This window comes from Salvelinus alpinus, chromosome 23 (genome assembly GCF_045679555.1).
Source record: "Salvelinus alpinus chromosome 23, SLU_Salpinus.1, whole genome shotgun sequence".
NCBI lineage: Eukaryota > Metazoa > Chordata > Actinopteri > Salmoniformes > Salmonidae > Salvelinus > Salvelinus alpinus.
Genome location: NC_092108.1, coordinates 29865052 through 29891919, shown reverse-complemented (window position 1 = coordinate 29891919; position 26868 = coordinate 29865052). Strand labels below are relative to the sequence as shown.

General features: G+C 43.2%; 2 protein-coding genes across 2 annotated transcripts; both read right to left on the bottom strand.

The window, feature by feature from the left end:
* Positions 1 to 6683: 6683 nt before the first annotated feature.
* On the bottom strand, positions 6684 to 11628 carry LOC139550767 (uroporphyrinogen decarboxylase-like). Its single transcript, XM_071361899.1, has 10 exons — positions 11448 to 11628; positions 10751 to 10863; positions 10518 to 10597; positions 10363 to 10425; positions 9933 to 10130; positions 9601 to 9762; positions 8736 to 8870; positions 8076 to 8176; positions 7761 to 7827; positions 6684 to 7065 (listed from the first exon to the last, which is right to left on the bottom strand). The coding sequence occupies exons 1-10, from the start codon at positions 11468 to 11470 to the stop codon at positions 6904 to 6906; spliced, it is 1104 nt and encodes a 367-aa protein (XP_071218000.1). The 5' UTR covers positions 11471 to 11628; the 3' UTR covers positions 6684 to 6903.
* Positions 11629 to 11974: 346 nt separating this feature from the next.
* On the bottom strand, positions 11975 to 25051 carry LOC139550763 (tyrosine-protein kinase Lyn-like). Its single transcript, XM_071361894.1, has 13 exons — positions 24897 to 25051; positions 22282 to 22418; positions 21837 to 21891; positions 21566 to 21671; positions 21286 to 21384; positions 21013 to 21116; positions 20741 to 20890; positions 20360 to 20512; positions 18552 to 18734; positions 18311 to 18387; positions 15561 to 15714; positions 13303 to 13434; positions 11975 to 12880 (listed from the first exon to the last, which is right to left on the bottom strand). Exons 2-13 carry the CDS (start codon positions 22411 to 22413, stop codon positions 12678 to 12680), a joined length of 1548 nt encoding a protein of 515 aa, XP_071217995.1. The 5' UTR covers positions 22414 to 22418; positions 24897 to 25051; the 3' UTR covers positions 11975 to 12677.
* Positions 25052 to 26868: the final 1817 nt, after the last annotated feature.

The following is a 26868-nucleotide window of genomic DNA, read 5'->3' as shown; positions in this document are numbered from 1 at the left end:
CCAGTGCCATATGCACCACGACATAACACCTGCTTTCCAAACCAACCTACCAACCTACGGCAGTCTCCTCTGTTTTGTCATTCACTAGCTGCCACAAATATTAACCACTACTTGAATCTGAGATTTGTGAGTTACAACGAGTGGACAAAACAAGATTGCAGTTTAATGTAAACCTGTCTGTTATATACACACGTCAAACAACAAGCATTTTCTGTCGCTGAAGTAGTTGGTTCTACGGCATTGCAAAAAAAGTGGGGGGGGAAACTCCTCTGGCTTTTCATTTCTCTCTCCCATACTCTGTGTCTGTGTTAACTGTACCAGTGTTTTGACCTGTCACTAGAATTTAGAAGGAAGTAATAATAATCGCTGGTAGATTGTTCACTAGTTCATCTACGGTTTGATTCTTTTTTTATTTAAGGGAAAGTGTTTGTTGCCTCTTTGTGCTACTGATTAATAAAAAAAGGTATCCAGTATTTGTTGCCACAGAAGTATAGTTTATCAACAGTTTGTTTGTGCAACCTCTTGAGCTAATGTCTATAAAACAATTTATTACTATTTATGTAACGCTACTACCATTTTATATCATTTGTGTTGGAATCTCAGTGCTTTTCTATGAATAAAGTGTGAAACACGTATATTGACTCCTGCTACTTTCTAAAACCTGAATTCTCTCACTTTAGGTGCCACTCTATTCCTGTCAGTGTAGTTGTGATTTATCCTCTAATAAGACTCTATCTCATCTATCTCATTGCAATTCTCATTCATTAGGGCATTCATGCAGCTAAACCTGTGAATCAGGTCATAAAGAATCCTAAGTGTGTGTGAGAGGCAGGCAGCACGTCTCCAGCCCAGATTGATTGCCTCTCTAAATGAGCTTATTAATTATCGCAGCAGACCGCTCACAACTGTCTGATTCCCATTCTGTTCTTAATATAACACCACCTCAATTTGTTCTGTTACCTCCTACACATGGGATTGGACTGACAGTGAATTCTATGAATCGGTTTTGGGATTCAGTGGTGACCAAAAAACGGTATATACGTTGGCTGATATTGAACGTGCTGCACGTGCATGTTGACTGACAGGTTGGTTTAGCTCTAATTTTATCCTGGGTTAAAGGCAGGGGTGTTTTTTTTGCGTCTGCTGTACGAGCCAATCTGTTACAACTGTAAACACCATGAAGACCAAATGTCAGAGTGATTGGTAGCGCTGGTTGGTGATGCTGTCAACAAACCCAATACTCTTCGGACCTGCTTGTACAAACTACATTGCTTCTCCCCTGGCCTATCCATGGGGGAGTGCTTCACAGATGGGCTCTGTCATTGTGTTTTGGACAGGGAGCACAGAGTTTGCCTGCTGAAATATGGACGGCTGCTGGGCCCGCCCCCCTCTGCTCCACTGGGGAGTGTTTGTGCTCCTGTAGAGGGGGGTGATTTAGCTGAAGTGACATGTAGGGAAGAGACAGACGAGTAATTGGCTCCCCCACCTTGCTGTGTGGTTCCTGTGTCGGCTGCTGAGGCTGTCAGCTGGGGGAAAGAGTGGAGAGAACAGGCATCGATGTGAGACGAACGCTGGGATGCACAGACATAGCACCAGATTGCTTATGTGGTCCTGAAGGCAGGTGCTTCGTTCGAACACTAGAGCTGCACTGTATGTTTATTAGTAGACAATTGGTCAGTCGAACCCCAGCAAGGACCAACAGGTGGAGGAAATTCCTCCGGTGGTCAAGTCCACCTCCAAATTGGCACACACTCATGCTCCGAGAGCACTCTGACTGTCTGTCCACGAACTGTTTGGCAGTTGAGTCTTAAGTTCTCTCTCTCTCTCTCTCTGCACCTTGGATGGTAGGTTGTGCTGTCAGCATTATCAAACATCTCATTCTTCAGGGAGCTGATTTGGAGAGCTTTGTCCTGCCGCTCTGGCTTTCTAACATCCCTCAGTAATTGGGGTGTGTGAGGGGCTGGGCAGGGAGGGTGGGGTGAAGGAGGGATCAGGGAGGAAGGGAGCTTGGGGGAGAGCTAATGAAAAGGAGTAACTGCAGTGGCCCTATGATTCTATCCATTCCAAATGATTCTTTCTTTGGATCATTTTTGATTGGATTGAATCTTTTATTGAGAAATGCTGGGGTGTGGGGACTGGGGAGATGAATGACTGTGGTCTTAGCTGTGGAACAATAGAGATGATGGTGATGGATGAATCAAGGCTGGACCACAGGGAGTTAGGCTCCCTCTGATAGTATCTGTGTCATCCAGCTCCACTATCATTTGGCTCCATGTTAACTAGTGATAAGGTGACAGGAACAAACAGCACATTACTCTCTGACCTAGTTGGGGACTGACAAGCATATTTCTTTCAACACCCACTTTGTGTAATGGCACAACTCATACAGTGTGAATATATTACACAGGTTAAGGTTTACAAGTGACAGTGACCTTAACACAACGACATGGACATGTCAGTGGCTTTCTAAAGCACAGGTCCCAAGATGGAATCCACACAAAGGCTGTGTAGCGACAGTGCCAATATCACATTCCCACAAAATATTGTCTTCACTTTTTCCATAGCAGCTACAGTATGAAACATTGGAGCCGGCCAGCAACTCCTCACTGAGAAGTCTGATTTGGGTTTCTCCATTGCCCTATGTTAATATTTCAAATCAATCACAGTCAACGGCAGCCCATACGATAAAGTGCTGATGGTGCCAGTCCCTGACAAATGATGTACAGCCTGCTGTCTCCAGGAGCAGATTGGATTTTCAGGCCTGCTGATTTGCTGAGAGATTGTGCCTGAGACCCCCACAATCCATCCCCCTGGTCCTCTTTGTAAGGAGGCCTTGAGTTTTTTTTAAGCACCGGATTCATTGTTGCATTTAAAAAATAATGCCTGAAAAGCCCATGACGTAACGCACGCACATGGGGAGAAACAAGAAAACATAGCCTTGCTCTACTTGGTCCTTAAACAGCAAAATGTAAAATGACAGCACCTTTAGAAACCTAAAGCACTAATCAGCAAATTAATTGTTTTTTGTGTTGAATTCTTTTTTTTTCACGTCGGCTTACAGGGAACAGCACCTAACAGCAAAGTCGGGCTAATCCTGCATTGTCACAACAATTTACCGTTTGGGTCCAGCTGAAAAGGAGTGCGCCACCGCCACGGTTTGAGGGTCAGACATCCAGCCAATCAGGAGACTCTTAGGCAGAGCTACTTCCTCCTTCCTCTATCAATGTTTCACACAGCAAATCAAGGAGCATCCGTAAAGGACAACTAACCAAAACATGATGCATTTTTGTGGAATCCTATTCCCACAATTCCAACAACAAAATCAACTGGATTTGAACCGCTCTACTTATCTGTAGTGCTTAGCTTCCTTTCAGAGAAAAACACCCGTTGGGATTAACTGTCTTTATTCCTTGTGTTAATATCAGTCTGTAATGACAATCATTTCCTTTAAAGCCAAAAGAAGTAATAAAATGAAGCAATTTTTTATATGTATGTTCAAAATGGAAACAAATGAAGTCTGGATAGATTTGTTCTGGTACTGGTTTGAACAAAATCATGTACAGTATGCCAACCATACCCATCCCCGACTCCCAGTCCCTCACTACATCCCCGACTCCCAGTCCCTCACTACATCCCTGACTCCCAGTCCCTCACTACATCCCCGACTCCCAGTCCCTCACTACATCCCCGACTCCCAGTCCCTCACTACATCCCCGACTCCCAGTCCCTCACTACATCCCCGACTCCCAGTCCCTCACTACATCCCCGACTCCCAGTCCCTCACTACATCCCCGACTCCCAGTCCCTCACTACATTCCCGACTCCCAGTCCCTCACTACATCCCCGACTCCCAGTCCCTCACTACATCCCCGACTCCCAGTCCCTCACTACAGTCGTATTAATTTCAACTAAGTTTGCTGCTTCAGTGTCTTTAGATATTTTTGTCAGAAGTTACTATTGAATACTGAAGTATAATTACAAGCATTTCATAAGTGTCAAAGACTTTTATTGACAATTACATGAAGTTGATGCAAAGAGTCAATATTTGCAGTGTTGACCCTTCTTTTTCAAGACCTCTGCAATCCGCCCTGGCATGCTGTCAATTAACTTCCGGGCCACATCCTGACTGATGGCAGCCCATTCTTGCATAATCAATGCTTGGAGTTTGTCAGAATTTGTGGGGTTTTGTTTTGTCCACCCGCCTCTTGAGGATTGACCACAAGTTCTCAATGGGGTTAAGGTCTGGGGAGTTTATGCTAATAGCATTTCAATCGGTGACGTCACTCGCTTTGAGACCTTGAAGTAGTGGTTCCCCTTGCTCTGCAAGGGCCGCGGCCTTTGTGGAGCGATGCTTCGTGGGTGACTGTTGTTGATGTGTGCAGAGCGTCCCTGGTTCACGCCTGGGTCGGGGCGAGGGGACGGACTAAAGTAATACTGTTACATTGACACCAGGCCATCCTCCAAAAGTCTTCACCTCACTGTGCGTGCAGATGCACTCACACCTGCCTGCTGCCATTCCTGAGCAAGCTCTGTACTGGTGGTGCTCCGATCCCGCAGCTGAATCAACTTTAGGAGACGGTCCTGGCGCTTGCTGGACTTTCTTGGGTGTCCTGAAGCCTTCTTCACAACAATTGAACCGCTCTCCTTGAAGTTCTTGATGATCCAATAAATGGTTGATTTAGGTGCAATCTTACTGGCAGCAATATCCTTGCCTATGAAGCCCTTTTTGTGCAAAGCAATGATGACGGCACGTGTTTCCTTGCAGGTAACCATGGTTGACAGAGGAAGAACAATGATTCCAAGCACCACCCTCCTTTTGAAACTTCCAGTCTGTTATTTGAACTCAATCAGCATGACAGAGTGATCTCCAGCCTTGTCCTCATCAACACTCACACCTGTGTTAATGAGAGAATCACTGACATGTTAGCTGGTCCTTTTGTGGCAGGGCTGAAATGCAGTGGAAATGTTTTTGGGGGATTCTTGGGGTTCATTTGCATGGCAAAGAGGGACTTGCAATTCATCTGATCACTCATAACATTCTGGAGTATATGCAAATTGCCATCATACAAACTGAGGCAGCAGACTTTGTGAAAATGTATATTTGTGTCATTCTCAAAACTTTTGGCCACGACTGTATATCTCATTTGTAATTTAAGAGTTTCCCCTGATAATCTCAAGCACCAGTGGTATAGTGGTAAACGTGTGGACATAGGATTGCTAATTCATCTCAAATTGGGAGCTTCCCTTGAGAGCTTTGGTGAACTGCAGAGGTCAAAATCTATGGAGCACAACAAGCTGAACCAACAGTCCTGGATGAAGGCTTTACCAAGGCAAAAACAACCAATATAAATCCAATATATAATTTATTCGATCTCATTTCAAATACAGGTCCAATTCCAAACACAATCATTCTTAAATTTGACTGAATAAAAATAAACAGGGAAATAAACACTAGTGCTTATGCTTTAGTACATGTCACAGTCAAACAACAGTGTTTTCCATGAGAGCAACACACAACCTTTCAAGATAATCACATTAAACCCTTCATGTTGTTGTAAGATGAACTACCTGATGAAAAAACGGAGCAGAGGTACACATAGGAAATATTACAAGGTCGTGCACTACTTCAATGTTTTTCTTTTGTCCAAGGATTATCTATAGAATATAACCAAAATATTATTTACAAAAGAAAAATCACATACACTACCGTTCAAAAGTTTAGGGTCACTTGAATGTCCTTGTTTTTGAAAGCACATTTTTTGCCAATTAAAATAACATCAAATTGATCAGAAATACAGTGTAGACATTGTTAATGTTGTAAATGACTATTGTAGCTGGAAACTGCAGGTTTTTAATGGAATATCTACATGCAACCATCACTCCTGTGTTCCAATGGCACAACGCGTTAGCTAATCCATTTTATCATTTTAAAAAGGCTAATTGATCATTATAAAACCCCTTTGAAATGATGTTAGCACAGCTGAAAACTGTTGTTCTGATTAAAGAAGCAATAAAACTGGCCTTCTTTAGACTAGTTGAGGATCTGGAGCATCAGAAGAATTTGTGTGTTTGATTACAGGCTCAAAATGGCCAGAAACAAAGACCTTTCTTCTGAAACTCGTCAGTCTATTCTTGTTCTGAGAAATGAAGGCTATTCCATGCGAGAAATTGCCAAGAAACTGAAGATCTCGTACAACACTGTGTACTACTCCCTTCACAGAATAGAACAAACTGGCTCTAACCAGAATAGAAAGAGGAGTGGGAGGCCCCGGTGCACAAGTGAGCAAGAGGACAAGTACATTAGAGTGTCTAGTTTAAGAAACAGACACTTCACAAGTCCTCAACTGTCAGCTTCATTAAATAGTACCTGCAAAACACCAGTCTCAACGTCAACAGTGAAGAGGCAACTCCGGGATGCTGGCCTTCTAGGCAGAGTTGCAAAGAAAAAGCCATATCTCAGACTGGCCAATAAAAATAAAAGATTAAGATGGGCAAAAGAACACAGACACTGGACAGAGGAACTCTGCCTAGAAGGCCAGCATCCCGGAAACTTGTATTAGCTAACAGAACGTAGTGATGGTTGCTGATAATGGGCCTCTGTACGCCTATGTAGATATTCCATTAAAAATCTGCCGTTTCCAGCTACAATAGTCATTTACAACATTAACAATGTCTACACTGTATTTCTGATCAATATGATGTTATTTTAATGGACAAAAAATTAGTAGCGTAAGTCTGGATTTGTCCTGTGATAACATACTTGATAAGACCTGTTGGTAGATTGGTTTTCTGTGAATACATGATACATTGTCTCTATAATCCAATGCAATGTTGCTTAGTTCTTTGGGCGCTGCTCTCTGCTAGTATGATGACTGTGGTCAATGTTGCCAGGTGATGGGGGTGTTACTTGAGGTTGAGGTGGCGAGAGTGAGTGTGGACAGCTTCTACAAAGGCACCCACATTCTCTGGGTCCATGTCAGGGTACAGCCCGTGGCCCAGGTTGGCTATGTACCCTCTGGTCCCAAAGCCTTCCAGCATCTTCTTCACTATCTCCGATATACGCTCCTGCAGAAACAGAGACAAATGAGCATCACTTTTGAAAGTGTGCCGTATAAGTAAGAGCAGCAGTTTTGGGGTTAGCAAGTGCCTGGTTCAAGAACACAACAGTTGCTGGATCATGTGCTTGTACTGTACAGTACCTTTGTACTCAAACATCTCTCTGTACCATGTGTTTTCTATTGTCAATATTATAGATTTATTTTTAAAATAATATAATAAAATCATTTTCGGAATGGTCAAACGTTTTCAGTGTAAACTTAAACGACTAAAACCAGATATGAAGTATGTAGAAAAGATAATGGACTTATATATTTTTTAAATAAGATAATCTTTGAGAACAAACAATCTCCAAAACAAAAAACTAGACAGTCAGGGAGAATCAAGAATTCAAAAAAATGATGCATTCAGGAGTATTTTTGTCATGGGGCCCCCATTGATTTTGAGTCACTCATATAGCGTAAGAACACAGCATTAGTCATGGCAAGATGTGTATAATTGCAGGAAATTTGCTTTAAAACTGTAAAATGTTCTCTTCGCCCCATGGCAAAATGTATAAAAAGGCAGGAAATTAGCTTTAAAACAGCAAAAAGTTTGTCTCTGCGGCAAAGAGGGCGGCTCTTAAATGTTCAGTTGGCGACTGCACCATTGGCCACGCCCACCACCTAAGCCCCATTTTGATCCAGAAAAAACCCAGTGCTTACCTTGGGGGCATAGAGTGCACAGGGGTCCATGTTCCCCTGGAGACTAACCTTTCCTCCCGTCCGTTCTCTGAAATCACAGAGACAATAAGCTCATTAGGAAGAGTTCATTTACAAGGTGTTCAGTGGACAAAGCCAGGCATCCCCATTTTTATTGTTGACAGGATAAAATTTTATAAGAGTGATTCCAATACAATTTAAACATATGACACAAAACGTCTTTTGCAAACGTTGGCTCGGCCATTGACTGTCTAGGAAGCTAACTCTCTGGGAATTATTCATAAATTGCTTTCTGTGAAAAGGGTTCATGTCCATTACCGTGCTGAGTGTGGATCGATGGTCCAATCCAAACCAACAACCTCATAGTGGGACTGAGAGAGGTCCTCCAGACCATAGTGGCCGTCCTTGGCAAACACAATCTGGAACAGAACATACAGGACACGGGGGGGTTACAGAATGGTCCAGGGAACTTAAAAGACACACCCGTGAAAAACTAAAATTACAAAACAATTGTGAAATATTTAATTATGAGCAGTGATGTACAGAAAAAAAAGGCTTCAGGTCGGCGTGAAAAAAAAGGTAACTGTTTCAATGCGTTTTTCGGCAAAAAGTGGGTTAACTGTTGGGCAATAAAAAGTTGGGTGAACTGTGTTAACTTGCATTTACCCACCACTACACTGCTGATTATGAGACCTATGACATGCTATATAATGATTCAAGGCATAAAAAAAAAACCCTAATGTATTTCTGACTATTCAAGATGACGTCTGTAGAGAAAAATCTTTGACCGTATAGTGCCATCTAATGGTGAAATATCACATCACACTGGCCAACATATCTCACTGCAATAAAGGCAAGCCTTTTATAAGGACAACGTAGAAGATGATAAACAAAAGCTTGTCTTGAAAATCTAGTGACATAAAATCCACAAAAAGGAGGTCTGTGTTGTTTTGTGAATGACAGTCTGTGTGGGCTCACCATGGGGACATCCTGGCCTGACTCCTTCAGCTGGTCTTTGACCTTACGGGCGATGTCTCGGAGGTAGGGCAGGGAGAACTCCTGGAACTCCACTGGGCCCAGACAGCCAGCATGGGACTCAAACACCTGCAAGGCCTGGGGAAACACAGGGATGGGGGATGTATCTACGTAGCACTACACTGAGTGTACAAAGCATTAGGAACACCTGATCTTTCCATGACACAGACTGACCAGGTGAATCCAGGTGAAAGCTATGATCCCTTTTGATGTCACTTGTTATATCCACTTCAATCAGTCTAGATGAAGAGGAGACAGGTCAAAGAAGGATTTTTTAGCCTTGAGACGACAGACATGGATTGTGTGCCATTCCGAGGGTGAATGGCCAAGACAAAAGATTTGACTGCCTTTGAACGGGGTATGGTAGTAGGTGCCAGGTGCACCGGTTTGAAAACTGCAACGCTGCTGGGTTTTTCACACTCATGCTGGGTTTTTCACACTCAACAGCTTCCCGTGTGTATCAAGAATGGTCCACCACCCAAAGGACATCCAGCCAACTTGACACAACTGTGGGAAGCATTGGAGTCAACATGGGCCAGCATCCCTGTGGAACGCTTTCAACACCTTGTAGAGTCCATGCCCTGACGAATTGAGGCTGGGGGGTTCAACGCAATAGGAAGGTGTTCATAATGTTTGGTACACTCAGTGTATGTCTTTTGTATAACTTTAAGTGCTGTAAATAAAATGATCTACCTTCTATTCACCTGATAATTTTCCCATGTGCAAGAACTCTGAGCTAGCAGTGCACCTGAGGATAAGCTGTAGTAAGATACAGCTGGAACTCAATCTCCCATGATGCCTAGCTTACCTGTGCCCCAGCAGCCACCTGTCCCAGCAAGTACTCTACGATGACATCAGTCAGCATCTTTAGCAGCTTGTGGCTGGCCTCAGGGTGGCGGTACAGCCAGCGCTTAGCCTTGGAGTGGGTTGTTGAGCCTCCCCCCTCAATCATATAGGCCATTAGGGTCCACTACAGGGGAAAACAGATGATGATATGGGCCACTTTACCAAAGCCACTAGTCTAAGAAAACCAAAATACAACACATTTTTTTCTTCTGACTATTGAAGCAACCAATAGATTCTTTATTGAAAAGTGTTGTCTCTCTCTGTGTGTGTGTATGTGTGTGTGTGCCATCTCACCGGGGCACCAGTGAAGCCGATCAGAGGGACCTTGCCATCCAGTTTGTGGCGTGTCAATGTGATGGCCTTGAAGACATAGCCCAGCTCCTTGTTGACGTCCACCTTGTGCTGCAGGAGCAGCAGGTCTTCTGGCTCCTTTAGGGGCTCTGGGAACGTAGGGCCCTTTCCTGCCACCATCTGGACATCCATACCCATGGCCTGGTAGCAGGAGCACACATAAACCCAGACATTCATTGGGCAGTTCCATTCCTCATACTGTATCTGAGTTATGTATTTCCTCCTCTCCACATACTACACAAAGAGATGACCTTCTTACTGTACCTCATGTCATCTCTTTGTCTAGTATGTAGAGAGGAGGAAGAACACTTGTAACTGAATTGAGTAAAGTAATGGCAAATAAAAATATTTGTCAGACAAGGACTATTCTTACCTGTGGGATAACCAGGATATCTGAGAAGATGATGGCAGCATCAAATGGGAAACGTCTCAATGGCTGTGAGAAGACAACAACAAAAAATAGGTGAATGTTATCAATCAAGGCTAAGATGTTTTGTAGATCGTTTTATACCTGTACTGCTTAGCTACCTGGAGAGTGAGTTCACAGCAGGCTGCAGGTGACCGACACGTTTCAAAGAAGTCCTTCCCAGCTCTGAACTCACGGAACTCTACAAACAGACATGTCAATACCAGCAACTCATTAAAAGATGGATGGGTCCATTCAAACAATAACAACTTACTCATATTTGATTTAGCCTAGTGCTTGTTAATGTTAGTCTCTTATGTCAATGAAGAGAATATGAGGGTGTAGTGAGGCCCACCTGGCAGGTAGCGTCCAGCCTGTCTCATACACCACACAGGAACATGGTTGGTCTCCTGGCCTTGGCATGCACGGAGGAATGCATCATTCTTCAACTTAGGGAAGTCTTTGGGGCTAAAAACGAAATATCATGTCAAAGATGGAATGAGACCATATGAGGTCATATTCTTATCAGAGGCAAGGCCTACTCCTCCCCTTATCCTAGTTATCGTGTTGGCCACCCACTATAGCGTGCTGTAGGAGCATGTGATCGTAAAAGATAAGTCCCCCCTCTCTGTTCTCAGCTGCACATTGTGAAACGGTTGAATGAAATTATGCAGGTTCTCTCTTTCTCATGCAACTTCATAGTGACACTGTCACAAATGCTTTATGTACCAAGCCTAACCCCTGACAATACTTCAATGTGACATGCTGCAAGTCTTCATCGTGTTCCTTTAGTGACTCTGTTAGCAGTTAACTAGCTAGCTTCTTAGCACACAATTAAAAAAAGAACTAGCTAGCTACAATCAAGCATTAGAAGAACACAAACAACACTGCATGCACTTGAATGTCGACGTAATAGATAGATAGCTAATGGTTCAGTGTTTTGTAACGCTACGAATAAAATGTATATTATTCTATACAAGCTAAATGGTAAGCTAGTTAGTCGGCTAACAATTGCTTGCTTTAGAGTATCTAGGTATACAGAATATACGTACAGTATTAGATCGTCATTTTCCATGATGGGACAGATGATACAATGGTTGAGAAAGTGTAGAAATGATGTTTACTTGTCCTAGATGTCAGTGGCACAATGCTGTCTGCTTCTTAACTGTCATCCAGAATGTTGTACAACTAAAATTATGTCACACCCCTCGGTTACAGGGCGCGGCCATCTTTAGAAAGTCACGTGACCACTATGGTTACGTTTCAACTTTTTGCCTCGCGATCCCCGAATCTTGAATGTTGCGCACTGTGATATCGGTAGTTGTCCGTTTATAACATCTTTTGATTGATATTTTTCATGTTTTGTAAGTTAATTCACTGACTCAAATGATCTGATTTTAAATCAGATCTCACATCGCATGGAGAAGTGAATTAACTGAAAAGCGCTAGTACAAAAAGAGGACATGGAACGCCACTTGTCTTGTCTGAAGATAAATACTTATATTTCTGGCATAGATAGTATATAATATAACTTTCTAGTGCTGATGACACTTTTCAAATGACTTATTATAGGCCAAAATTATGAAATATCTGCAAATAAGTATTTTTATTGATACATATCATTTGCATTTATTCAGGTTAATACAATCACAAACACGTGATGTCACACATCAATATCTCATTGCAAATAAAACTAAAATACAACAAATATACATGAAATAAATCATTAGTCTCATTATTTTCGTAATTCAGAAAATAACCCAAAAGACCAGCTGCTAAAATAAATCAATGTACCTTGAAATATAAAGAAAAATAGAAATGTAATAGATGAAAAGGTAAGCATCTGTACTGGTAAAATGTATGCTTGAATTCAACATGGCAAACAGATATGGCTAAAGTGATAATAAATATGTGGTAGAATGTCTATTTTGTGCTGTTGAATGTGATAATTATTCGACAGGTTTGATCAGAGTCAGTCAACAGTAAGCCATTTGTTATTCGATCATTTTCCGTGAAATGCTGAAATGCACAAGCAGGTCTATACTTCAATATGAAGTTGAATTCATAGATTCATCTTTAGCTTGCTTAACAAATAAACAAGCAGTCAACTTGTCCGACAATATCTACTTCCACTGAATAGCTGATATTGTTGCTGGTGGATTGACTATTTCATAATGAAACTAGCACATTGGCAGATGTATGTACATCCCAAATGACACCCTATCCCCTACATAGTGCACTACTTTTGGCCAGAGCCCTATTGGGACTCAAACATTGACTTCCTAGGGCTGCTGTTGGTACTGGCCCTCTGTGGCGGTGTAAAAGTCATCTAGGACACTCTGGATGTAGTCAAATGTAGGCCTGTCATCTGGCTTGCTCTTCCAACAGCTGGTCATGATGTCATAGAGCTCGGTGGGACAGTTCTCAGGGCGGGGCATTCTATAACCTCTCTGCACGGAAGTCATCACCTCACCATTACTCATCCCTTGAAAAGGAAAAAGGGAACAGAAAGATTCAGAAGTGAGGCGAAGCAGATACTCTGAAATGCAGTTCGACCCAAATTGAAAAAAGCAAATGTGACCAATTCTATTTTCTGTGGGGAAAATGGTTGATCAATAGCGGAAAAAATACAAATAAAGTCAGCAGGTATTTGGTATTTCCTGACGCATCACAATAAATACCATCAAACCAAATACAGGGTCCTTCTCTGGAGAATACCCCTCAACGATCTCATGCAATATCTGTCATTAACCAGCAGATGGCGATAAATATATGTTAACGCCTATTATTTCGTTCATTCAAGCTCTATATTTTGTCAGCATATCGTGGGGAAATCAGGCTTGAGTAGTTAGTCTTAAATATGAAAGTATTGTGTGTGTTTATGTGTATACGGTTGCATGTAATTACCTGGGTAAGGTATTTTTCCATAGGTAATGATTTCATACAGGAGGACTCCAAAGGACCACATGTCTGATTTGATAGTGAAGGAGCCATAGTTGATGGCCTCTGGTGCTGTCCACTTGATGGGAAACTTTGCACCTGTAATGGGCAAACAATCACATATTCAGAGGACGGAATAGTTTGACACTTATCTGCCTAACCAACCAACCAAGGTACAATTATATACACTAGTACATGTTTGGACTGCTGACAGAAGCATTCTTGTACAAACCAATATGCAATGATAACCAGTTTACTTCTAGCATGTTTACATTGCTGAAATGTACCTCTACTTCCTCATTGGCATAACAAAAAACAAACACACTATGCAAAGCCTGATCCAAGTCCCTTAGATAAACATCAACATCATGTCCCTCAGCAGTACTGGTCTCTACAGATACGATCTTACAAAATATACACAATTACACTACTGTAATAACTCTAGAGAGCAACAGGGAATTTCTCTATACTGTCTTGCTCAGCCAAAGATGTGACACTAGACAAATCGTTTTGGGAAAAACTCACGATGCATGATTAATCAGTTACAGAACTGATTAACAGTAGTTACAGAACTACCCACCACAAGCGGACCAAGCAGCGTGGTATGGAGGAGCAGAGGGTTCAGGACTACTGGACATGGGAGGAGATATTGGACGGACAGGGACCCTGGAGACAGGCTGGGTAATATTGCCGCCCGAAAGAAGAACTGGAGGCAGCTAAAGCTGAGAGGCGGCGATATGAGGCAAGGCAGCGCAGCAGGCTCGAGAGGCAGCCCCAAAACATGTTTTGGGGGGGCACACGTTGAGATTGGCAGAGTCAGGCGATAAACCTGAGCCAACTCACCGTGCTTACCGGAAGCAGCGTGGTACTGGTCAGGCACCGTGTTATGCGGTAAAGCGCACGGTGTCTCCAGTGCGCACTCATAGCCCGGAGCGCTATATGCCAGCCCCCCCCCCAAGTGCCATGCGAGAGTGGGCATCCAGCCAGGGCGGATTGTGCCAGCTCAGCGTGTTTGGTCTCCGGTGCGCCGTTTCGGCCCAGGGTATCCTGCGCCGCCTCTGCGTACTGTGTCTCCGGGGCGCTGGAAACGTTCAGGTCGTCCTATGCCTGCGCTCCGCCCTAAAGTGGGCATTGAGCCAAATGGAGAGGTGCGAGTGGTAAGCACCAGATCTCCAGTGCTCCCCCACAGCCCGGTTCGACCTGTGCCTGCGCTCTGGAGGGGCCGGGCTAAAGTGGACATTCAGCCTGGAGGAGTGGTGCCAAGGGTGCGCACCAGGGCTCCAGTGCTCCCCCACAGCCAGGTTAATCCGGTGCCTCCTCTACGCACCAGGCCTCCTGTAGGTCTCCCCAGCCTGGTGGGCCCTGTGGCAGCTCCACGCACCAAGCTGTCTCTGTGTCTCCTCCCTCCAGAGTCTTCCTCCAGTCCGGACCCTCCAGCGACGCCCTCCAGTCCGGACCCTCCAGCGACGCCCTCCAGTCCGGAGCCTCCAGCGTCGCCCTCCAGTCCGGAGCTCCCAACAAGGGTCCCCAGTCCGGGGCCCGCTACGAGGGTCCCCAGTCCGGGGCCCGCTATGAGGGTCCCCAGTCCGGGGTCGGCGGCGAGGGTCCCCGCTCTAGAGGCGCCACCCAAGTGGGCCAAGCCAGAGGTGGAGCGGGGTCTATGTCCCGCACCAGAGTCGCCACCGCGGAGAAATGCCCACCCAGACCCTCCCCTATAGGTTCAGGTTTTGCGGCCAGAGTCTGCACCTTTGGGGGGGTGTACTGTCACGCCCTGACCGTAGAGAGCTTTTTATGTCTCTATTTTGGTTTGGTCAGGGTGTGATTTGGGTGGGCATTCTATGTTCATTTTCTATATTTTGTATTTCTTTGTGTTTGGCCGGGTGTGGTTCTCAATCAGAGGCAGCTGTCTATCGTTGTCTCTGATTGAGATTCATACTTAGGCAGCTTTTTCCCACCTGTGTTTTGTGGGTAGTTTTCTGTTTTGTGTCTGCACCAGACAGAACGGTTTCGTGTTCCATTTTATTATTTTGCTTCAGTGTTCAGTTTAAATAAATAATCATGAGCACTTACCACGCTGCGCTTTGGTCCGATCCTTCTCATTCCGACGACGAACGTTACAGTTATGAATATTATCACATGAATCACACATATGTATAACAGTATGGCCAAAGTACAGTATTAATATTGTACTAACTAATTCTAGCATGCACATATGGAAGGCTCACCCTCTCTGGCTGTGTACTGGTCATCTTCTATAACTCTAGCAAGGCCAAAGTCAGCTATTTTACACAGCAAACTCTCAGACACCAGGACATTGGCTGTTCTCAGGTCACGGTGGATGTAGTTCTTCTTCTCAATGTAAGCCATTCCCTCTGCAATCTGAAAAATGATGAAAGTTCCCCTCAGGGATTAATAAAGTACCTATCTATCTGAAATGAAACTCAGTTCAGCATTCGACCCAAATCAGTAAAACTTTACGACTCTGACTTGTGTCGTTTTGTTCCCATAAAACAGTACTGAAAATGCTTAATAACTAGACTTCTCTTCTGAAAAAAATTCAGTATGGCAAATGTGCAATGCTGCACAACATGCACCACATGACCAAAAGTCTTTGGACACCTGCTCGTCGAACATCTCATTCCCCGTTCTGCCAGTCACATTCTCTTAAAGTTCCCCAAAGCACACATCCCTGGGTCGCTCCTCTTTTCAGTTCGGTGCAGCTAGTGACTGGCACGAGCTGAAAAAAACACTCAAACTGGACCGTTTTATCTCCATCTCTTCAATCATGGACACTCTTACTGACTGTTGTGGCTGCTTCGCGTAATGTATTGTTATCTCTACCTTCTTGCCATTTGTGCTGTTGTCTCTGCCCAATAATGTTTCTACCATGTTTTGTGCTGCTACCATGTTGTGCTGCTGCCATGTTGTGTTGCTACCATGCTGTGTTTTCATGTGTTGCTGCCATGCTATGTTGTTGTCTTAGGTCTCGCTTTATGTAGTGTTGTGGTGTCTCTCTTGTCGTGATGTGTGTTTTGTCCTATGTTAAAATTTAAAAAATAAAAATGTATCCCTGTCCCCACAAGAGGCTTTTTGCCTTTTGGTAGACCACCATTGTAAATAATAATTTGTTCTTATTAACTGACTTTCCTAGTTAAATAATGGTTTTAATTTTTTCTATAACATTCTCCAATCTTCTGGGAAGGCTTTCCGCTAGATGTTGGAACATTTCTGCGGGGACTTGCTTCCATTAAGCCACAAGAGCATTAGTGAAGTTGGGCACTGATGTTGGGCGATTAGGCCTGGCTCACAGTCAGTGTTCCAATTCATCCCAAAGGTGTTCGATGGGGTTGAGATCAGGGCTCTGTGCAGGCCAGTCAAGTTCTTCCACACAGATCTCAACAAAACATTTCTGTATGGACCTCGCTTTGCGCATGTCTGCATTGTCATGCTGAAACAGGAAAGGACCTTCCCCAAACTGTTGCCACATAGTCGGTAGCACAAAATCGTCTAGATTGTCATTGTATGCTGTATCATTAAGATTTCCCTTCACTGGAACTAAGGGGCCTAGCCCGAACCATGAAAAACAGTCCCAGACCATTATTCCTCCTCCACCAAACTTTACAGCTGGCACTATGCATGTGGGGAGGTAGCGTTCTCATGGCATCCGCCAAACTCAGATTCGTACAGAATCTGCCAGATGGTGAAGCGTGATTCAGCACTCCAGAGAACACATTTCCACTGATCCAGAGTCCAATAGCGGTGAGCTATACACCACACCAGCCGACGCTAGGCATTGCATATGGTGATCTTAGGCTTGTGTGCGGCTGCTTGGCCATGGAAACCTATTTCATGAAGCTCCCGACGAACAGTTATTGTGCTGACGTTGCTTCCAGTGGCAGTTTGGAACTCGGTAGTGAGTGTTACAACCGAGGACAGGTGATTTTTACGCGCTACAAACTTCAGCACTCTGTGGTCCCGTTCTGTGAGCTTGTGTGGCCTACCACTTCGCGGCTGAGCCGTTGTTGCTCCTAGACATTTCCACTTCGCAATAACAACACTTACAGTTGACCGAGGCAGCTCTAGCAGGGCAGAATTTTGATGAACTAACTTGTTGGAAAGGTGGCATCCTATGACGGTGCCATGTTGAAAGTCTCTGAGCTCTTCAGTAAGGCCATTCTACTGCCAATGTTTGTCTATGGAGATTGCATGGCTGTGTGCTCAATTTTATACACCTGTCAGCAACTGGTGTGGCTGAAATAGCCGAATCCACTCATTTGAAGGGGTGTCCACATACTTTTGTATACATAGTGTAGGTAATGTTTGTATTTTACCTCTTGGTAGAATTGAATTAGCTAACAAACATTTGACTTGGTTATTACTCAACAGGTTTAAGTGAGCTGGCTGAGTCCATTCTGGGAAAGGGTTGATCTGGTAATCAGACAATTGTTTCATTTCCCCAACTGCATCCTCTTTCACTTTGTCTAACACGTTGTGCAACTGTGGCTAGATGCAGTTTTCCCAAGCCAGAACTGACCACACCTCTCAGTCAATCCACAAAGACCTGATTAGGAATTTCTATTGAACTAATCAGTATCTCAAGTGTACTGACCTACATGGAATGAGGTATTTTCCTTTCAAAATGTGTGACCTTTTTTAGGTAGTTTACTTCTTTGGGGAGGCATGTTATCAATGGTACCTTATGAATCATCATTTCTTATACTTCCATGAGACTCATACTTTAATAGGCGTGTGAGGCACCACTGGATGGTCTTCACTTGTCACTTCTATGTTCTTAGTTGGTTGCAACTCATTTGGAAAGTGTGTCACAAAATAGTATTTAGTTGCTATTCCTCTTTCTGGTTTACCAATGGAAAAACTGACATCATCATCTATTTCTTAAGTGGAAATGTCTGTAAAGTTGAGCCATAATCTTAATCCTTGTGACATATAGAGATGTAAGAAGAACATGCATTACCTGTGCAGAGAAATCGATGAGCTTAGGTAGCTGAACTTTGCAGCCTACCTCACTTTTTAGGAAATCTAAGAGGCTACCTAAAAAAGGAAAGAAACAAAATGTAGGAATAGAAACCAAACCAATGAAAATGTGCAAAGGTGACATACAGAACACTTATATAACTTATGTAACATCAAATGGTGTGTATTGATGAAAACATGTCGGCAAAATTATTAGGAATTGGACTTGAAGTGTGTGTTACCGTTGGACATGTACTCTGTGATGATGTAGATAGGCTCGACCTTGGTGACGACGGCGTAGAGGCGCACCAGTCTGTCGTGTTGCAGGGTCTTCATCAGGTTAGCCTCCTCAATGAAGGCCTCAGCTGACATGGTGCCTGGCTTCAGTGTCTTCACTGCCACCTTGGTCGTGTTGTTGTAGAACGCTGTAACAAGGAGGGTTTTACACAGTATGTAAAAATGTCTTCTGATCTCTAGGGCTACCTACTGTATTTTTTTGTCTTTTTATTTGAATGACATTTTGATTGGAAGATTTCACATAAACAGGTGACAGTGATTGCATGCAGTTTCACACGATTAAGTAACAAGGGAACCAATGGCAGTGACATAGAGTAGTGAAGCGTAGTTCATACTCAATAAATAGAACGAAGGAATTAAGCTGTAACAGTTCAGAAAAAAACTGTTTGTTTGAGAGAGCTAAAAGTAGACAGCAGGAGCCTTGAGACAGATACATTTTCATGTTTCAGCTTCACTGCCCTCTGAACAAACATCAACTGTAAGATGCCTCAGGGGAATGATGATAGAACTGCTAGAGAGACCATTGATTCAAAACAATAACTCTAAGTGTACGTCCCAAATGACAGCATATTCCCAATATAGTGTATTACTTCTGACCAGGGCCCATAGAGCTTTGGTCAAAAGTAGTGCACTATGTAGGGAATAGGGTGCTATTTGGGATGCACATAATAAAATACAAGCTAGGGAGTTTCTCTGGATATATTACTGATTAACAAGTGGAGTTTCAGTACAAGTTTGAGCATTTTGAACCCTCCGTCCAGAATAGCATTTCTTTATCACATAAGTCTCCAACAATTTTATTGTTTCCACTGTGCTAGCTGAACAAGCCCTGAACTTCATCCTAATCTAAGCCTCTTAATTCCTCGTATTCATAGAGAAGAGGGGACTAAACTCTACAGAGACATAACAAATGCAAGGAGGTGAATGAGAGGAAACAGGACTGTCGACGGCTCCATCTGGCTGGCTGGCTCACTGTGCCATAGGAAAAGCCCTTAAAGCCAATGAGTTCAGAGAAAACAAAGGAAACATCTTGAGCGCCGTACAGGAGCCCCACAGTCCATTTGGATATTTGCAAAGATGACAACTTCCTGCAATTCATCAAGGCTGAGGTGCGTGAAGGTAGGACTTGAATAATAACAAAATCCAATGCAAATTCGAAGTCAGACATACTCACATTTCCTCTACAGATGCCTCTGATAACAGCGCCAACAGTTCCTTGTACCAGTCCCATCCCTCCACTCTCTAAGGCTGCTCACAATCTCATAGACAGTAGGATCAACATTTGACTGTCTGTCTGTCTCAACCGCCCTACCCCTGATACAATTACACCACAATAAAGTGATACTATTCAAAAACAATGGAGAATTCTGACCAAAGGCCTGCCATGACTCATGCATCCACTTACATTACAATAAAGATGACTTACTAATTTGGGATATCTGATAATCACCACTACTATGTTCTTGGTGAAATGACACACAGTCACATACTGTACAACCGTGGTTCCTAACCAGGGGTACTAGGACCCCTGGGGGTACTTGGCCTATCCACAGGGGGTACTTAGGAAGACTCATGAGACCATAGGCCTACTGATAAAATGTACATGAGGGGGTACTTCAGCGGTGCTCCAGGCAGAGCAAAATTCAGTTGGCGGTACAGTAACCAAAAAAGGTTGGGAACCACTGCTGTACACTCACACACACATACACAACACACTCCTCCAACAGACAGGGAGCATCTGTCGTTGACTCACCCATCCACACTTCACCAAATTGTCCTGCTCCTAGTTTCTTCACCATCTTGATGGACTCCTTGGAGATCTCCCAGGCATCTTTGTCCCATGGCTTCTGAGCTTTGGGTTTATCACACAGCTTCTCCAGCTTTCGACAGAGACCATCCGATTGTTCTGACAAGCACACAACAAACCAATGTTGAGACATAGCAGAGTGACATTACTATATTCTTCAGACAAGATATTCTTTATTTACTTTTAGTGAATAGAGAAGTTGAAAGTTTAAATTTGAAAGAAGCCAAGAAAAGTTTAAGGTCATAAATGGTCAAAGAGAAGAGTAACCAAGCAAGATGTTTAAGTTGGTGTAATATTACAGGTGGGCTCAAATACAGTGGTACTCACTGTGATAATGATTTATCATGCTGCCAATATCAGGGAATGTGATCTTAGGAGAGATGTAGAAGCCTCCGTTATCCAGCATGCGGATCTTATAATGTTTCACAGTGTCCGTCCCTTGGGCATCCACATCTCTGATAGACATGGAATAACTTCCTGATAAAGAGAAAAAAACGACCACAATTATACTCATATATTCAGACATCCAAATACAATAGAGTGATTCATGGACCATCTATTTTCATTAGAAAGACTTAGTTTCTCCAGTGGGTCCTTACCCTTTGATGTCTCACTCTCACGAATGAGGTAAGATCCTGCTTTGTTTGCAGGCGCCAAAAGTTGTCTCTCTGCGTCCTTCCTTGTAATTTCCTTAAAAAACCATCTACACAGAACAGAAAAACAATACTATAGTGACACAAATTAGAAATCCACTCTTCCCCTGAAATGAACGAAAAATAACAGCTACAGAATGTGCATCTATTAACAGTGAATAGAAAACCTTGTTGGCTCTGAGAGAAATGTGTAAAAGTAATTGTGATGACGACACTCACTCCTCTGTCTCCATGGTGTTGGCCTCAGCAACATAATTGGAGGGTATGAACCCTTCTTTCTTAGAGGTCAGAGACTTAGCCTTCCACCATTCACCATGCCTGAAAACAGTTTGGATTCATATGATGTCAATAAAGGGGCACAACAAGAATATACCTATTCAATGATGACACTATTATCTTTTTATAAAATGCTTGAACAAACAAAATTCCTCTTAGTCCTACATTGGATTGGTTTATGTATAAAATCCAACACACTCAAATATGGAGAACAGGCACTTACTCTTCAAGAACCTTAAGCCTTTCCCCCTTCTTGAATCCCAAATCGTCTTTGTGTTTTGCATCATATGGGTATAGTGCAATAACTATTTTACCAGACTCAGATTGCTCTGTGTGAGATAAGAGGGACAGTGGGAACATTTGTCTGCAATCAAATAGTATTGGAATAATGCACTGCACAATGCACTGCAGAAGAAATGGAACCACCATACAATATTTGCTCTGCATCAAATATTACTGTAATAATGTGCAATAAAGAAATAAAACAAGCATACCTTCCATTTTCATGAATACCTGACCAGGCAGGAGACCTCCAGGAGGTGAGTTACTCTGTATCAAAAGATGATTTCAAATCACTACTCTGAACAGTAGTTTTTCAAATGTTGTCATGGTTTCATTGTGCTAATCTATGAACAGTAGTTTGGATCAAATGATAATCTAAAGTGAACAGATGAAACAGATAGAGAGAAAGAGAGAGAGAGAGAGAGAGAGAGAGAGGGCTGGAAATTGACATTTGTGCTATTGGGTCCATTTAAATAAAAACATTGATAAGTTGGTTACTTTTTCAATTTTCAAAGATTCATTAATAACACACTTGAACCATTTGTGTCAATTGTTTCCAGGTCAGGTTTTTTTTGTTGTTGTAGTGATTACATTAGTAATCACTACAAGAATAATCACTACAAAAGAAATACTGTTTCCCCTGACAGTACTACTTACTGTAGCATTTGGTTTACTGGAGGTGGGATCTCTCACATATACAGTTTGGTCAGGACGTACTGGCCGTTGGTTCTTGCCATCAAGCACACCTCCATTCAGACCGTCATTTAGCTTGGATTTTTTACAACCCATGTTGTCTGTTGGAAAAGACACAGAAGTTAACTTTAATGTATTGACCTCGTCTTTTCCATTGGTTAAAACCACAGATGGCACATAGAATTTTGAGCAAAGCTTGCTATTCATCATTTCAATATTCCAACAAAATGGCCATGAAGGAATGAGTGTCGAGAAACGTAACCCAGATGATTATCAAGACACTAATATCAAACATAGATAAACATTGACAGTGTGGCTGTGTGTGTGAGACCTACTGTACACATGATCTTCACTGTACTACACTACAACACCACTTGATTCAGCAGGGATTGAAAATTAAATTACATCTCAAAATAGAAGAGAGTGGGTTATTATATATATACAACCAGCAGTGGTTGCAAATCAGTATCTTTCACTCACTCACACACTCTTTCTCACATACAGACACACACACACACACACACACATGTGCGTGGAGTTTGTAGCAGCAGTGGTTGAGTATAACAACAATACTGTGAAGGTAACAATCTTAGATCTGTACATGTTTTGCTATGTACAGTACATTAATACCATAGACATACGATACAAGCCGCGGTTTGCTATTACCGGCAGGAAACAGGGTTGTACAGCTGGTTCACTGATACCAGGGGCAACACATGATTTCCTGTGTCAAAACACATTTACTCACTCCAAAGACACTCCAATGCTCAGTGTCCAGGAGAATTCTCCAATGATTTCAGTTATAAGTTACAGATATCGTCTTATATCAAGAGCTACAAAATAATATAATTAACACAATAGGCCTATTGTTTGATCTTAAACCAGTGTGTCACTAAAACTGAGGGAGGGAAAACATTCATTTATTATTAACTATTCCAGTCAAAATTAAAATTGATTTTATCAGAGTGTGAGGTATTTTTCTTCCTTTACTTTTTCCTCAAACGTTGGATCCCTAAAAAAATATTGATCAGTTTTTCTTTCTGGCCAACTAACAGCTTAAAGGCACACCATTCATTTGTCCTAGTCTTGTATTTAATTTACCCCAAATGGAAACCAGATCAGAAACTATACTGAACAAAAATATAAATGCAACATGCAACAATTGAGTTACAATTCATAGAAGGAAATCAGTACATTTAAATAAACTCATTTGGCCCTAATCTATGGATTTCACATGACTCGGCAAGGACACAGCCATGTGTGGGCCAGGGAGGGCATAGGCCCACCCACTTGGGAGCCAGGCCCAGCCAATCAGAATGAGTTTTTCCACACAAAAGAGCTTTATTACAGACAGAAATACTCCTCAGCACCCCCTCAGACTATACCGCAGGTGAAGAAGCCGGATCGGGAGGTCCTGGGCTGGCGTGGTTACACGTGGTCTGGGTTGAGAGAAATAAGCTTTTTGTGCATGTGGAACATTTCTAGGATCTTTTATTTCAGCTCATGAAACATGGGACCAACACTTTACTTGTTACATTTATATAATGGATGTCTGATTGTGAACCATAGCATTTGGTTGTACTAATGCACTGTTGTTGGATGATATGGACAATGCATTAGACCATTAAGCAAGATATCTGTGATAAAAAGAACACATTCAACTCCTCTAGTGCTCTCTATCAAATGCTGAACAACAACCCCAACCCTGTTGGGTCCTTTGGGTCTCAGGCTCTGGCTGTCACAAGTGTTGAGGCTGATCTTGCTTGGTTGTTTATATGACAGCCAGGAAACGGCTGCAGACAACTTAGAAGAATCCAAATACAGAGGCTATGTGCTACTGTGGCTTCTGTACACTTCCTCATTTGACCAGCCACTGTCTTTTGTCAGACAAGCGAAAAACCCTATCTGCATGTATTTCTGTCTGGTGTTATTTAGGTCAAGGAATATTCAATTTTCTTTAGGAGTTAAGTTGGTTAAACAATACAGAAAATGCAATTCCATTTAGTAATGTTGAATACATAAAAATACACTTAGACCATGCCTCATACACTTTAGAGGGCACAGCACATGTGGGCGTGCACACGACAGGAATGTCCATCACACCATTGTGAAGTGTGAGCGGGGTGGTGATAGGAACCTATCGCATAGAAGTCTCCCACCGCAGACTGGTTGCCTCGCGCAATGTATCAACGCTACTAGGATCAGGTTTACGAGACTAGCTGCATAGTGCAGTCTACAGTTGAAATTATTTATTTAAAACACATACTTTGGGGTAATAATATGTCCACTCTTAAAACATCCCAAATTGAAAATATAGGCTACGCCAAGTTTGTACACACACCAATTTCTTTAGACAAAGGTTTCAGAACAATTTAAACTTGATACCTAAACTGTGGATCGTATCCCGATTTTTTAAAAGAGAAAATGTGGACTATTTTGCCAAATAAACGGACTAGCCTAATGTCTATAGAAATAAAAATGAAGTCATGCTTGATTTAAAAAAAAAAACTGCTGATAACTTTAAAAGACAGCTAGGCTATAGAATAGAGGTGCAATGCCATAATATAGGCTAGACTTACCTGTCAAATTTCACTAGTTATAGATGCGTTTTAGCCAAATAAAGAAAAATTGTTGTAATCCACAACTTTCGTATATCTTGCTCTTCATTAGAGCCGAGAATGGACTGTCATAGACTGTTACATTCACCGAACAGAATGAGGAACTTCATATGCTAAATTGTCGGGATTTTTTTTTTTACTGTAACTTCCTGGTACAATGTTCATTCGTCCAAAGTATTTGCATAATAGCGCACAACTGAACACATTTGAAAGTCCAACACCTTCAAACATCATGCTAATTACACAGGTAATTTGAGGTCAAAGTCATATATTTACTACATACCTTTTACCTTACACTGGGTTATTTATTTTATACAGTCAGAGGCACTACAATTTATGAGGTGGACAGAGGGGACATTGTGGAACTACTACCTGTGTGTTGTTATTAGTGAGAAGCAGTATGATGAAAAGTCAGCCAAAACAAGATATTTATTTCCCAAAAAGATACTAGAAATAAGGATGTGGCCATGTGTCTCTTGCAATTCTGCAGGGGCCAATATTATCATAAGACATACTGTATAATATAATAGCTGTCTGTATAACATGATAGTGTGATATGTGATTTTTATTGTCTGCTTAGATACGCATGCTGTCACGCCCTGACCGTAGAGAGCGTTTTATGTCTCTATTTTGGTTTGGTCAGGGTGTGATTTGGGTGGGCAGTCTATGTTCTATGTTCTATGATTTTCTATTTCTAAGTGTTTGGCCGGGTGTGGTTCTCAATCAGAGGCAGCTTTCTATCGTTGTCTCTGATTGAGAACCATACTTAGGTAGCCTTTTCCCACCTGTGTTTTGTGGGTAATTATTTTCCGTGTGTGTTTGTGTGCACCTCGGTTGCGTCACGTTCTTTGCTGTTTACCTGTTTGTTTTTTTGATTGTTTCGGTTCCACTTTCATTAAAAGATTTGGAACTACATGCACGCTGCGCCTTGGTCGATTTATGACAGGGAGTTTGAGGATAGCGAGCGTGACAGAATTACCCACCACAAGAAGACCAAGCAGCGTGCGCCAACCTGGAGGAAGAGTTGGACCGGGGAGGAGAGAATGGTAGAGGACAAGACCCGGTCACTGAAGCCCGAGAGGCAGCTCCAAAACATTTTTTGGGGGAGGCACACGGGGAGTGTGGCAGAGTCAGGTTGGAGACCTGAGCCAACTCCCCATGCTTACCGTGGCGAGCATGGGACTGGTCAGGCCCCGTGCTATGGGGTGATGCTCACGGTGTCGAGGCGGAGCATTCACAGGCCGGTGTGCTCGGTGCCAGCGTCCCGCATTTGCCGGGTGGAAGCTGGCATCCAGCCAGAACGGGTGGGGCCAGCTCTGCGCTCGAGACCGCCAGTGCGCCTCCACGGCCCAGTGTATCCGGTGCCTCGGCCAAGGAAGAGGCCTCCTGGATGTCTCCCCAGCCCGGTGAGTCCTGTGCCTGCTCCCAGAGCCAGGGCTCCTGCCCGGAGCTGCCAGTCGCCCTCCTGCCCGGAGCTGCCAGAGTCGCCCTCCTGCCCGGAGCTGCCAGAGTCGCCCTCCTGCCCGGAGCTGCCAGAGTCGCCCTCCTGCCCAGAGCTGCCAGAGGGCCCGCTACGAGGGTCCCCAGTCCGGGGTCTACGTCCCTCGCCAGAGCCGCCACCGCGGAGAAATGCCCACCCAGACCCTCCCCTATAGGTTCAGGTTTTGCGGCCGGAGTCCGCACCTTGGGGGGGTGGGGGGGGGGGGGGGGGTTACTGTTACGCCCTGACCGTAGAGAGCGTTTTATGTCTCTATTTTGGTTTGGTCTGGGTGTGATTTGGGTGGGCAGTCTATATTCTATGATTTTCTATTTCTATGTGTTTGGCCGGGTGTGGTTCTCAATCAGAGGCAGCTGTCTATTGTTGTCTCTGAATGAGAACCATACTTAGGTAGCCTTTTCCCACCTCTGTTTTGTGGGAAATTATTTTCCGTTT

Coding starts and splice junctions, on each gene's coding strand:
- LOC139550767 (XM_071361899.1), bottom strand. CDS start 11,470: ATGGAAAATGACGATCTAATACT. Junction 10,131..10,362: donor ATATCCTGGTTATCCCACAG/GTAAGAATAGTC, acceptor TCCTGCTACCAG/GCCATGGGTATGGATGTCCA. Junction 8,871..9,600: donor AGGTGGCTGCTGGGGCACAG/GTAAGCTAGGCA, acceptor GTGTTTCCCCAG/GCCTTGCAGGTGTTTGAGTC.
- LOC139550763 (XM_071361894.1), bottom strand. CDS start 22,413: ATGGGTTGTAAAAAATCCAAGCTAAATGACGGTCTGAATGGAGGTGTG. Junction 20,891..21,012: donor TGAGAGTGAGACATCAAAGG/GTAAGGACCCAC, acceptor TCTCTTTATCAG/GAAGTTATTCCATGTCTATC. Junction 18,388..18,551: donor CACAGAGTACATGTCCAACG/GTAACACACACT, acceptor TTCCTTTTTTAG/GTAGCCTCTTAGATTTCCTA.